Source organism: Giraffa tippelskirchi, chromosome 14, assembly GCF_054371585.1.
Source record: "Giraffa tippelskirchi isolate mGirTip1 chromosome 14, T2T-mGirTip1v1.2.pri, whole genome shotgun sequence".
Taxonomy (NCBI): domain Eukaryota; kingdom Metazoa; phylum Chordata; class Mammalia; order Artiodactyla; family Giraffidae; genus Giraffa; species Giraffa tippelskirchi.
In genome coordinates, this window is record NC_137288.1 from 10,210,213 (window position 1) to 10,223,054 (window position 12,842).

A 12,842-nucleotide genomic window follows, 5' to 3' on the forward strand; every position below is an offset into this window, starting at 1 on the left:
ATCTTGAAAGGACGTACACCGTCCTTTCAGATATCAAAGGCTAGTTCAAATGACATACAAATGAGAACTCTCCAATGGAGTCTTACAGTAGTTGGAGAGTCCAAAAAACACTCCGTCAGTCATTTCACTGAGAGTCATTGATTGGGGACACCAAGAATATAGGAAGGAATGCACAAAGAAAGGATGAAATTGTGTTCAGGATCGGGGGAAGGGATGAACAGGGCGTGCTTGCCTTGAATCCAGGCTTTGTTGGGGGGGTGAGGCATAAAGATCAAACGGGTCTGAAACTACAAAGTGGTGATGGTAACACAGTATCACCAGAGTTACACAACAGTGTTCCCAAATTGCAACAATGATGAAAAAGTTTACTAATCCCAACTTAACCAACAAAAGTACAGGAAACCATACAAAAAATAAAACATCACCAGAAAGGTGGAAACAAAGCAAATGCAAAGCAGTTCAGGGGAAAGGAACTCCATGTCCCCTGGGGGCAGACCGAGTTGCCAGCGTCCACGGTGAGCAGACGGGGATGGAGGCTGCAGAGCCGACCGCTCCCCTGGACGTGGTGTTTCCGGCAAGGGCTCTGGGTGTCTGTCCAGAGCGGGGGCTCGTTCTCCCTGCAGGGGTGGGTGAGTCATCGTGGGCGTCTGGGTGTTGCGCGGGAGCCAGGGCAGGCTCTCCCTGCCGAGGCGGTGACTCCTCCTCTGCCTCGGGTTCTCCTGCCAGAGCCCGAGCAGGTAGAGGTGCACGTGGAGGTGGAGGTTCTGGCTGAGGGGGTGGGACATCAGTGCCTGGGGCTGGGGGTCCTGCAGGCATGGAGATCCGATCTGCCCGGTGTGCTGGCCAGTACCCAGCTGGCCTGGTGTCTCTGCGAGGGCAAGTCTCGGTTCTCCATCTGCCCTCGGTGGATCCCTGGGTCCTGCACCTGGAGCCAGCACCTCTGTAGGGACAGGTCTGGGAAGCGGAGCCTGGTTCCAGTTGGAGGCCAGTGCTAGAGCTGGGGGAGAAGCAAAGTTTGCCCACAGGCCAGCCTTGGCATGTGCGTCTCCCGGGACAGAAAGCTTCCAAGAGATTCCCAAAGAATACCCAGCGTCGGATGTCTTTTGGGACTGAAGTGTGCAAGATGGGGGGCGGGGGGTGTGAGGCCAGCGCTTGCTGCAGGCCCAGCAGCAGCTTTCGGGGACTCGTCCCTGTGTAGCTCAGCACCCCCTCCCCACACACTCCCGTGCACCAGCCCCAGCGTCCTCACCTCTGTGCTCTGGCGTGCTGGGCTCCAGGTCCTCCTGCTGCCTCAGAGGCCGGGGTTCTCGGGACTCTGGGTCGGAGCCGGGTGTGCTGAGCTCCGTGGCAGCCTCAGACTGGGCCGCCGGGTGTATCCTGGGCGGTGTCTCGGCAGCAGGCCTTCCCCGCCTCCGCTTCTCCCCCGGTGGGGCTGATGCCTCCGTGGGCACGCTCACCTGGAGCCTGCACTGGGCCTCACGGGCGGGGGGGTGGTGCTCCGACCCCTCCCTCCGGGAGGTGGATGGGGTGTCCCCGTCCTCGGCCTCATCACGTGGGAAGCTCTGCAACGACAGTGACCGTCAGCCAGCCATGCTAGGAGTTTTCCGAGCTGGGCCTGGGCAGTGGAGCCGCTGCTTCTGCCTGCTCGAACTTCTCTTCCCAGAAGGGTCAGAGACGTGTGTCTGCTCAGATCCCCACCCGGGAGGAAAGAGTCCCACCTGAGGGTGTGAGGTCCGCCTGGGCGGCCGCCGCTGCCCGCACTCTCCCCATCCCGCCCAGCCTGCTCTCCCCTGGGGTGTGGACACAACTTGTCCGCAGGCTTCTGACCCCACATCCGCCTGGGCTTCCTTGAGGGAGACACACCCCAAGAAACCCGCATCCACACACACAGGCAAAGGACCCGCTGTTTCCGGGTGGCATGGGAGAGGCGGCCTGGTCCGTCCTGGGGCTCCCCGTGTTACCTTTCTGTTTCTCCGGGCAAAGGGCCAGAGGCCTCTCGGGGGTGTCCTGAGCCAACGTCGACAGGGTGCCCGCGCACACTGCCTGTGAGCACTCCTGAGGCCCCGGCCTCTGGGCAGGGGCAAACAGCAGAACATCCTGGCAGCCAGTGAACTGGCTGGGGGCTCCTCTCCGCTCTGGAGGCCTGGATACCCGGGCTGCGGGTTCTGTTGGTTTCTGTTGCCGGCAGGTGACATCATCTCCTGGGGTTCGTGCTGAGGTCCCTTCCCCAAAACTTCCCAAGGGAATCTCTGGGTTTCTGACTGCTCGACCACCCCCCTTAGGCCATGTGCAGGCACAGTGACACCCACACAGCCCAGCCCACAGCCCTGGGGAGGCCTGGGTTCAGCCAGGGCCTGAGCTCCGAGGACCCCACTGCTCTCAGACCAGGCTCCTTCTTCTCATAAGTGGTGTGGCCCTGGACAAGCATATGCCCCTCAGGGTTGCCCCAGTCTCTCCATCTGCAGAGTGGTGGTCATTCTCCCATCTGCTTCCTAGGTCTGTCGGCCTACGAGCAGCTCCATGCCTTTCCACCTGGGGCCGATATCACGTGGAGCTTGTGCGCTGAGACTTCAGAAAGAAAGATTCCATCCAGGGCTGACACAGCACAGAATGGGGCAGAACGAGGCCTGGATGTGCCGTGGTACCCAGGAAAAGGCACTCCCCCTCCTGACTGTTTTGAGACCCCGCATCCAAGTTGGAGGACCGAAAGGAAGACTCGAAGGTCTCCCTCTCTTATAGAAAAGAGTAGCCAACTTTCTGCTCCTCTGTTTCCATTGAGATTCTGTTCAAGTGTCCCAGCTCGGCTTCTGCGGGTGGCTGAGCTTCTAATGGCTCCCTGCGTTCTTGTCTTTTCCTCTCCAAACCTTCCGTCCTTTTCCCCCTTCTGGGGTGGAAGGGCGCTGTCATTGCTTCTACCTTCGAGGCAGATTGAGGAAAAGTCTGGACCGTCGACTCCTTTCCTCTCTTTGGTTCCGTGTCTCTCTCTGGCTGTGTCCCTCTCTTTTCCTTTCTCAGTTCCGTCTGTGTCTTCCTCTTTCTCTCTCGTGTGTGGATGGATGGATGCTAGGGATGCACATGTATATGATTAGATGAGGGTTATGTTTTAGGGATAGGTTAGAGGGAGAGAAAGGCTTTAGGTCGGAGTTGGTCATGGGGGAAGGGTCAAGGGTGGTGGTGGTGTTGTTTCTTGGAATCTGAGTGCTGTGCATTCTTCGTCTCTTTCCATATGAACCCCTTCTCAGATACACCACTTGCAAGGAGTCTCTCATGTTCTCTTTCCTATCTTTTGCATTTGTGAATGCTTAGCTTCTCTGTTGTGAAGAGGTTCCATTGGATGGAAACCCATGGGTGTACTTCGTGTACCTCTTTGCCTTACTTGAAGAGACCCATTTCGACCTCCGCCCAGCAAATGGCAAGGAGACTCTGATGTTAAGGAGCCTTTGACCTACGCTTCTTTCTAGCTATCTCATGACATCAGTCTTTAGGGTGAGGTTTTCCCCCTATATTGAGGTGGTATGAGATCAAAACCAATAGCGTTCTTCAGATGTAGCTGTCTGGTTTTCCCATGGACATTGATTGAAGAGGCTTTCTTGTTCCCATTTGGATATTCTCCCCTTCTGTGTCAGAGATGAGTTGACCATGGATGCTGGGGTTTGTTTCTGGACCCTCCACTTTATTCCATCGATCTGGATCTGTGTGTGTTGTTGTATTCCCAATAGCATACTGTCCTGCTGCTGCTGCTGCGGCTAAGTCACTTCAGTCGTGTCTGACTCTGCGTGACCCCATGGCCTGCAGCCTACCAGGCTCCTCCGTCCAGGACGTTTTCCAGGCAAGAGTACTGGAGTGGGTCGCCATTGCCTTCTCCGATACTCTCCTGAGGATCCTAGTTTGGTCGTCTAATTTCCTTTCACACAACCTTGGATGTCCGTATCGGGGCTTTTTCGTCGGATTGTATTGACAGTTTAGGCTCTTTTCTGTCTCCGTACCCCTTTTGCAATTCTTTGTTCGGTGCGAAAATGCATTGGCATTTTGGGAGGAATAGCATCGAAGCTGTGGATTGCCTTGTGGGGCTGTGACATCATTTTCCCAATAGGAATTCTTTCAAGCCCTGAGCACAGCTTCTCTTTCCAGTGATTGGTGTGGGCTTGATCTTCCTTCTTCCATCTCTCGCCGTTTTGTGAGAACAGGTCCATCCTTCCCTTCTGGGTTAGATGGACTGGTGGGTATCACTTCAGTGAATGGCATTGTCAGTGGGGGTGATAATTCCCTTCTCGTTGGAAGACTTTGCTGTGAGTATTAGAAATGCAAGTGACTTCTCTTCCCCTTCCTCCCTGTCCATCTCTCAGAGCCACCGGGAAACAGAGGCCTCATCCACGGTCACACAGGCCTGAGGGGGTGCAACTAGACCGTTGTTTCTTCAGGCCCTCAGTGCTGGACATCATCCGGGATCCTCTGTGTGTGTCTTCCTCAGTCTGGTGTCCCTTCAGACCTTTCCCTAGTTTTCACAGGCTTGTTGCGTTGGTGTTCTTTGTCTGTTTGGAGACACATCCTTGATAAGCTTTGTGTTTCCACTCATTCGTCTCGCGATGTATGACCTGTCTTTTGCTTTTGTCATGAGGTCTTTCCCACAGTAGATATCTTTGATTTTGCAAAGTCCACTGTATTCTCTGGGTTTTTTTTTTTTTTTGTGGACTGGCTTTTAGTTTTGCGTGTGAAGACTCAAAGCACGTGTCCGGTTTCTGCTCATTGTTCTTCGAGATTTGTGACAAGTTTTCATGGAAAGTTTGTCTAGGGATAACTGGAAGTGAACTCGGTGTAAGGTGTCAAGTCTCCATCTCCATTCCTGTCATCCCCTGCAGTTTCCAATTCCCTGTTCCTGAGTGGTTTTAGAGACCTTGTGGGGAGTTTGGTTGCATTGGAGTTTGCATTTCCACCTTGATTCGATTCACACTGTTCTGCCCTCAGGGACACTGTCAAGGGGGAGTGAGGAGCAGCCTGCACTTCCAGCAGTGACCACACGGTGGGGCGAGTGCTGCTCTCCCCTCAGGGAGCCCCAGGCCACAGGCATCCCAGTGAGGAGCCAGCTCTGTGCTCAGCTGAAAGGAGTTAGTCTCTCAGGAGCCTCTGAGCCCTTGCCTTTGGATCACCCAGGGTGGGCATTTACTGGGACAGAAAAAATTGCCCTGAATTCCATGGACGGAAGAGCCTGGCTGTGTAGAGTTCGTGAGTTGCCGCGAATCAGACACAACTGAGGACACAAAGATTCTATAGATTAAAACACTTTTTGGGGGTGGGGGGGAGTGAAAGGGGGGGACGTGGGCTTTTTTGTCTTATATAATAGCCAAGGGAAATCTAGTTTAAACCTAAATTCACATAGACGGGAAAGGTATAGCTCTCCGTCACCCTATTAAAAAAAAAAAAAATAAACTACTAAACTTTTCTGAAAGTTTATTTAGTAGCTTCCTTGAGCAGTTCATTGTGAAGCATTTTTTTTTTTTTTCTGTGACATTGGCCTCATTAAAAAGCACGGTTTGCCTTTACTGGATAATTCTGTTCATTGGTTTCTTAGGGAACCTTGGTAATATTTGAGTTTCCTGGGGAGTATGGTCACATGACCTGGCCCTGGCCAATCGGTGCGTTCCACCTCCCTGGCCACTGTGATTGGCTCCGGGCTGGGGCAGTGCCCAATCGGGGCCCAGGGCCGGGCCTCCCGTTGGAAGCCAGGGGAAGACGAGCTGTCGTCCTGCTGGGGTAGGGGAAGGGGTGGGGCCGGGGGAGGTCAGGCTCCAGCAGTGGGAGGGGCGTGAGGCCCGCCTGCGGCAGTTGGTGACCTTCCTGCTCCCCTCAGGGCAGAGCCGCCGGCCTGAGAATGAGGGCGCTGCTGAGCCCAGGGCCTGGGATGGCCCGTTGCTGCTGTGGTCCCAGAGCTCCACCCGAGACCTGAGGGAAGCCGTCTGCCCGTGAGTCCTCTCCCGCTTGTCTGTCAGCTTGTTTGAACCATGCTGGGTTTTCTGCCCAGCTGGCTAAGGGGAGTCCCTGGAAATGCAAGGGTGTGGGTTTTGGCAGACTTCAGGGAAGACATGCCAGATGAGCCTGGGAGACTCCAGCTTAATCTGGATTCAGGAGATATCTCTTCGGGCCAGCTAGTAATTGTAGGATAAGCCTAATGAGTCTTCACAGGATGAAGAGAGTAACGTGCCAAGGTAGCAATCGATGTCCTCATTCGAGAGGATGAAGCTGGTGCTCAGAGAAGGGGGGAACTTGGCCACAGCAAGGAGGTGTGCACCCAGACAGAACCCCCAGATCCGGCCATTGGAGCTCAGGGAGGCCACTGGTGTGGCTTGTCCCTGTGGCAGGGGCCGAGGCACGCAGCCCACCCTGATTCCTGCGGGGGCCTGACTTGGGAAGTGCCATCTGGTAGCTTTGAGACTCACCAAACCAAATTGCACTGGAGAGAGGAGGGACACCTTCCTTCATCCACCCCCCACCCCCGCCGGATTCCCACATACCCTGACCCCTTTCTCCCGATTTCGGAGCCATTTCCAGAGTCCCGCTCATATGACCTCATTCGAAGTGCACTGTGGACGAGCTGCCATCTGCAGCTACTACCACAGCGGCCAAGGGCTTTAGCTCCCGACTACCTCCCTTCCTTTGGAACTTGGGGGCCCTCTACTCCCCACTTGCACACCACAGACCTTTGCTGAGGATTGTGGGGACCCTCACTCAGTTTGCAGTACGTTGTAGCCATCCCTGTCCTCTCTATACCTCCCTTGAAACTCAGCTTGTGAGCTCCTTTGGAGCAGCGTGGCCCACCTGGCTGCAACGGAAGAGACACAGCTGACAGTGAAACAACAGCTCAGATCTGAGACCCGGAAAGCTCTGTCAGAAGGGACCTCCCTCTTCACACCGTAGAGGCTGTAGGAGGCGCCAGGCTTTCGAACCAGTGCTGGGGCCAAAATGACTCCACAGCTGTTTTCCTTCCTGGGGAGGGTTCTGGCTCGAGTGGGAATGGCTCAAGTCTCCTAAGGTTCTGCAAGCCCACTGTGTGCAGATTCACGGTACACAGAGAGGAGAAGGTGGAGTCCTGCCCTGTAGGTGGTCACAGCTCACGGATGAGCCAGGCAGGCAGGCAGGCAGGGCATGAGAACACCTGAGCTGCCTTCCTGAGTGAATGGTGTGGGGGCAGAGGAAGAGAAGCCGGTCTGCTCCCTCGTGTGGTGCCCCGGGCAGGTTGTCCCCAGAGGAAACCCTTACGACGGTGAGGACTATCACTGCTGTTTCCCAAGGGGTTCCGTCGGTGCGTGTCTTCCCCGGAGCGGTCAGGCCCTCTCTCAAGTACACGGGCCATGGGCATTGCCTCTCCTTGGAACTTCCCATGTGTTTCTCTTTTTTATGGAACAGTGATTTTCTAGAGGGGTTCTGGGCCACAAGGATGTTGGGTCATTTTCTAGCCTTCTGTCATGAAGAACGCTTTCCTGGGTGTTGGGGTGGTTTGTTGTCCCAGCTCCCTTTCTTGGCTTCTTTTGGGAGCTGGTGCAACAAGACGAGCTCAGCCTCTGCCTTCTGGCTGAGATGTCACCCTTGACACAGCAATGCCTGCCTGGAGATAATGATGGCAGTTGCCAAAAGGGCTTCGTTTGGCACATGGTATCTTGAAAGGACGTACACCGTCCTTTCAGATATCAAAGGCTAGTTCAAATGACATACAAATGAGAACTCTCCAATGGAGTCTTACAGTAGTTGGAGAGTCCAAAAAACACTCCGTCAGTCATTTCACTGAGAGTCATTGATTGGGGACACCAAGAATATAGGAAGGAATGCACAAAGAAAGGATGAAATTGTGTTCAGGATCGGGGGAAGGGATGAACAGGGCGTGCTTGCCTTGAATCCAGGCTTTGTTGGGGGGGTGAGGCATAAAGATCAAACGGGTCTGAAACTACAAAGTGGTGATGGTAACACAGTATCACCAGAGTTACACAACAGTGTTCCCAAATTGCAACAATGATGAAAAAGTTTACTAATCCCAACTTAACCAACAAAAGTACAGGAAACCATACAAAAAATAAAACATCACCAGAAAGGTGGAAACAAAGCAAATGCAAAGCAGTTCAGGGGAAAGGAACTCCATGTCCCCTGGGGGCAGACCGAGTTGCCAGCGTCCACGGTGAGCAGACGGGGATGGAGGCTGCAGAGCCGACCGCTCCCCTGGACGTGGTGTTTCCGGCAAGGGCTCTGGGTGTCTGTCCAGAGCGGGGGCTCGTTCTCCCTGCAGGGGTGGGTGAGTCATCGTGGGCGTCTGGGTGTTGCGCGGGAGCCAGGGCAGGCTCTCCCTGCCGAGGCGGTGACTCCTCCTCTGCCTCGGGTTCTCCTGCAAGAGCCCGAACAGGTAGAGGTGCACGTGGAGGTGGAGGTTCTGGCTGAGGGGGTGGGACATCAGTGCCTGGGGCTGGGGGTCCTGCAGGCATGGAGATCCGATCTGCCCGGTGTGCTGGCCAGTACCCAGCTGGCCTGGTGTCTCTGCGAGGGCAAGTCTCGGTTCTCCATCTGCCCTCGGTGGATCCCTGGGTCCTGCACCTGGAGCCAGCACCTCTGTAGGGACAGGTCTGGGAAGCGGAGCCTGGTTCCAGTTGGAGGCCAGTGCTAGAGCTGGGGGAGAAGCAAAGTTTGCCCACAGGCCAGCCTTGGCATGTGCGTCTCCCGGGACAGAAAGCTTCCAAGAGATTCCCAAAGAATACCCAGCGTCGGATGTCTTTTGGGACTGAAGTGTGCAAGATGGGGGGCGGGGGGTGTGAGGCCAGCGCTTGCTGCAGGCCCAGCAGCAGCTTTCGGGGACTCGTCCCTGTGTAGCTCAGCACCCCCTCCCCACACACTCCCGTGCACCAGCCCCAGCGTCCTCACCTCTGTGCTCTGGCGTGCTGGGCTCCAGGTCCTCCTGCTGCCTCAGAGGCCGGGGTTCTCGGGACTCTGGGTCGGAGCCGGGTGTGCTGAGCTCCGTGGCAGCCTCAGACTGGGCCGCCGGGTGTATCCTGGGCGGTGTCTCGGCAGCAGGCCTTCCCCGCCTCCGCTTCTCCCCCGGTGGGGCTGATGCCTCCGTGGGCACGCTCACCTGGAGCCTGCACTGGGCCTCACGGGCGGGGGGGTGGTGCTCCGACCCCTCCCTCCGGGAGGTGGATGGGGTGTCCCCGTCCTCGGCCTCATCACGTGGGAAGCTCTGCAACGACAGTGACCGTCAGCCAGCCATGCTAGGAGTTTTCCGAGCTGGGCCTGGGCAGTGGAGCCGCTGCTTCTGCCTGCTCGAACTTCTCTTCCCAGAAGGGTCAGAGACGTGTGTCTGCTCAGATCCCCACCCGGGAGGAAAGAGTCCCACCTGAGGGTGTGAGGTCCGCCTGGGCGGCCGCCGCTGCCCGCACTCTCCCCATCCCGCCCAGCCTGCTCTCCCCTGGGGTGTGGACACAACTTGTCCGCAGGCTTCTGACCCCACATCCGCCTGGGCTTCCTTGAGGGAGACACACCCCAAGAAACCCGCATCCACACACACAGGCAAAGGACCCGGTGTTTCCGGGTGGCATGGGAGAGGCGGCCTGGTCCGTCCTGGGGCTCCCCGTGTTACCTTTCTGTTTCTCCGGGCAAAGGGCCAGAGGCCTCTCGGGGGTGTCCTGAGCCAACGTCGACAGGGTGCCCGCGCACACTGCCTGTGAGCACTCCTGAGGCCCCGGCCTCTGGGCAGGGGCAAACAGCAGAACATCCTGGCAGCCAGTGAACTGGCTGGGGGCTCCTCTCCGCTCTGGAGGCCTGGATACCCGGGCTGCGGGTTCTGTTGGGTTCTGTTGCCGGCAGGTGACATCATCTCCTGGGGTTCGTGCTGAGGTCCCTTCCCCAAAACTTCCCAAGGGAATCTCTGGGTTTCTGACTGCTCGACCACCCCCCTTAGGCCATGTGCAGGCACAGTGACACCCACACAGCCCAGCCCACAGCCCTGGGGAGGCCTGGGTTCAGCCAGGGCCTGAGCTCCGAGGACCCCACTGCTCTCAGACCAGGCTCCTTCTTCTCATAAGTGGTGTGGCCCTGGACAAGCATATGCCCCTCAGGGTTGCCCCAGTCTCTCCATCTGCAGAGTGGTGGTCATTCTCCCATCTGCTTCCTAGGTCTGTCGGCCTACGAGCAGCTCCATGCCTTTCCACCTGGGGCCGATATCACGTGGAGCTTGTGCGCTGAGACTTCAGAAAGAAAGATTCCATCCAGGGCTGACACAGCACAGAATGGGGCAGAACGAGGCCTGGATGTGCCGTGGTACCCAGGAAAAGGCACTCCCCCTCCTGACTGTTTTGAGACCCCGCATCCAAGTTGGAGGACCGAAAGGAAGACTCGAAGGTCTCCCTCTCTTATAGAAAAGAGTAGCCAACTTTCTGCTCCTCTGTTTCCATTGAGATTCTGTTCAAGTGTCCCAGCTCGGCTTCTGTGGGTGGCTGAGCTTCTAATGGCTCCCTGCGTTCTTGTCTTTTCCTCTCCAAACCTTCCGTCCTTTTCCCCCTTCTGGGGTGGAAGGGCGCTGTCATTGCTTCTACCTTCGAGGCAGATTGAGGAAAAGTCTGGACCGTCGACTCCTTTCCTCTCTTTGGTTCCGTGTCTCTCTCTGGCTGTGTCCCTCTCTTTTCCTTTCTCAGTTCCGTCTGTGTCTTCCTCTTTCTCTCTCGTGTGTGGATGGATGGATGCTAGGGATGCACATGTATATGATTAGATGAGGGTTATGTTTTAGGGATAGGTTAGAGGGAGAGAAAGGCTTTAGGTCGGAGTTGGTCATGGGGGAAGGGTCAAGGGTGGTGGTGGTGTTGTTTCTTGGAATCTGAGTGCTGTGCATTCTTCGTCTCTTTCCATATGAACCCCTTCTCAGATACACCACTTGCAAGGAGTCTCTCATGTTCTCTTTCCTATCTTTTGCATTTGTGAATGCTTAGCTTCTCTGTTGTGAAGAGGTTCCATTGGATGGAAACCCATGGGTGTACTTCGTGTACCTCTTTGCCTTACTTGAAGAGACCCATTTCGACCTCCGCCCAGCAAATGGCAAGGAGACTCTGATGTTAAGGAGCCTTTGACCTACGCTTCTTTCTAGCTATCTCATGACATCAGTCTTTAGGGTGAGGTTTTCCCCCTATATTGAGGTGGTATGAGATCAAAACCAATAGCGTTCTTCAGATGTAGCTGTCTGGTTTTCCCATGGACATTGATTGAAGAGGCTTTCTTGTTCCCATTTGGATATTCTCCCCTTCTGTGTCAGAGATGAGTTGACCATGGATGCTGGGGTTTGTTTCTGGACCCTCCACTTTATTCCATCGATCTGGATCTGTGTGTGTTGTTGTATTCCCAATAGCATACTGTCCTGCTGCTGCTGCTGCGGCTAAGTCACTTCAGTCGTGTCTGACTCTGCGTGACCCCATGGCCTGCAGCCTACCAGGCTCCTCCGTCCAGGACGTTTTCCAGGCAAGAGTACTGGAGTGGGTCGCCATTGCCTTCTCCGATACTCTCCTGAGGATCCTAGTTTGGTCGTCTAATTTCCTTTCACACAACCTTGGATGTCCGTATCGGGGCTTTTTCGTCGGATTGTATTGACAGTTTAGGCTCTTTTCTGTCTCCGTACCCCTTTTGCAATTCTTTGTTCGGTGCGAAAATGCATTGGCATTTTGGGAGGAATAGCATCGAAGCTGTGGATTGCCTTGTGGGGCTGTGACATCATTTTCCCAATAGGAATTCTTTCAAGCCCTGAGCACAGCTTCTCTTTCCAGTGATTGGTGTGGGCTTGATCTTCCTTCTTCCATCTCTCGCCGTTTTGTGAGAACAGGTCCATCCTTCCCTTCTGGGTTAGATGGACTGGTGGGTATCACTTCAGTGAATGGCATTGTCAGTGGGGGTGATAATTCCCTTCTCGTTGGAAGACTTTGCTGTGAGTATTAGAAATGCAAGTGACTTCTCTTCCCCTTCCTCCCTGTCCATCTCTCAGAGCCACCGGGAAACAGAGGCCTCATCCACGGTCACACAGGCCTGAGGGGGTGCAACTAGACCGTTGTTTCTTCAGGCCCTCAGTGCTGGACATCATCCGGGATCCTCTGTGTGTGTCTTCCTCAGTCTGGTGTCCCTTCAGACCTTTCCCTAGTTTTCACAGGCTTGTTGCGTTGGTGTTCTTTGTCTGTTTGGAGACACATCCTTGATAAGCTTTGTGTTTCCACTCATTCGTCTCGCGATGTATGACCTGTCTTTTGCTTTTGTCATGAGGTCTTTCCCACAGTAGATATCTTTGATTTTGCAAAGTCCACTGTATTCTCTGGGTTTTTTTTTTTTTTTTGTGGACTGGCTTTTAGTTTTGCGTGTGAAGACTCAAAGCACGTGTCCGGTTTCTGCTCATTGTTCTTCGAGATTTGTGACAAGTTTTCATGGAAAGTTTGTCTAGGGATAACTGGAAGTGAACTCGGTGTAAGGTGTCAAGTCTCCATCTCCATTCCTGTCATCCCCTGCAGTTTCCAATTCCCTGTTCCTGAGTGGTTTTAGAGACCTTGTGGGGAGTTTGGTTGCATTGGAGTTTGCATTTCCACCTTGATTCGATTCACACTGTTCTGCCCTCAGGGACACTGTCAAGGGGGAGTGAGGAGCAGCCTGCACTTCCAGCAGTGACCACACGGTGGGGCGAGTGCTGCTCTCCCCTCAGGGAGCCCCAGGCCACAGGCATCCCAGTGAGGAGCCAGCTCTGTGCTCAGCTGAAAGGAGTTAGTCTCTCAGGAGCCTCTGAGCCCTTGCCTTTGGATCACCCAGGGTGGGCATTTACTGGGACAGAAAAAATTGCCCTGAATTCC

At 55.1% G+C, this 12,842-nt stretch overlaps 2 protein-coding genes and 1 long non-coding RNA gene across 3 annotated transcripts in view; 1 reads left to right on the forward strand and 2 right to left on the reverse strand.

Annotated features, from left to right (window-relative positions):
• The window catches only part of LOC145534149 (uncharacterized), a 541,812-nt gene that overhangs the window by 47,671 nt on the left and 481,299 nt on the right, over positions 1-12,842 (forward strand). Inside the window, exon 8 of the long non-coding RNA XR_014074275.1 lies at positions 5,849-5,960. This is a non-coding gene — a long non-coding RNA (uncharacterized LOC145534149). The remainder of the gene's footprint in view (positions 1-5,848; positions 5,961-12,842) is intronic.
• Positions 345-2,744, reverse strand: LOC145533888 (uncharacterized). Its single transcript, XM_081561233.1, has 3 exons — positions 1,962-2,744; positions 1,250-1,562; positions 345-997 (listed from the first exon to the last, which is right to left on the reverse strand). The coding sequence occupies exons 1-3, from the start codon at positions 2,196-2,198 to the stop codon at positions 369-371; spliced, it is 1,179 nt and encodes a 392-aa protein (XP_081417359.1). The 5' UTR covers positions 2,199-2,744; the 3' UTR covers positions 345-368.
• On the reverse strand, positions 7,986-10,260 carry LOC145534014 (uncharacterized). The gene is made up of 3 exons (XM_081561378.1): positions 9,611-10,260; positions 8,899-9,211; positions 7,986-8,646 (listed from the first exon to the last, which is right to left on the reverse strand). Exons 1-3 carry the CDS (start codon positions 9,845-9,847, stop codon positions 8,018-8,020), a joined length of 1,179 nt encoding a protein of 392 aa, XP_081417504.1. The 5' UTR covers positions 9,848-10,260; the 3' UTR covers positions 7,986-8,017.

Excerpts from the sequence above, each read along its gene's own strand:
- LOC145534014 (XM_081561378.1), bottom strand. The coding sequence starts at position 9,847 with ATGATGTCACCTGCCGGCAACAGAACCCAACAGAACCCGCAGCCCGGG. Across the intron at positions 9,212-9,610 it reads TTGCCCGGAGAAACAGAAAG|AGCTTCCCACGTGATGAGGC; the intron begins GTAACACGGGGA and ends CTGTCGTTGCAG. Across the intron at positions 8,647-8,898 it reads CAGCACGCCAGAGCACAGAG|CTCTAGCACTGGCCTCCAAC; the intron begins GTGAGGACGCTG and ends CTTCTCCCCCAG.
- LOC145533888 (XM_081561233.1), bottom strand. The coding sequence starts at position 2,198 with ATGATGTCACCTGCCGGCAACAGAAACCAACAGAACCCGCAGCCCGGG. Across the intron at positions 1,563-1,961 it reads TTGCCCGGAGAAACAGAAAG|AGCTTCCCACGTGATGAGGC; the intron begins GTAACACGGGGA and ends CTGTCGTTGCAG. Across the intron at positions 998-1,249 it reads CAGCACGCCAGAGCACAGAG|CTCTAGCACTGGCCTCCAAC; the intron begins GTGAGGACGCTG and ends CTTCTCCCCCAG.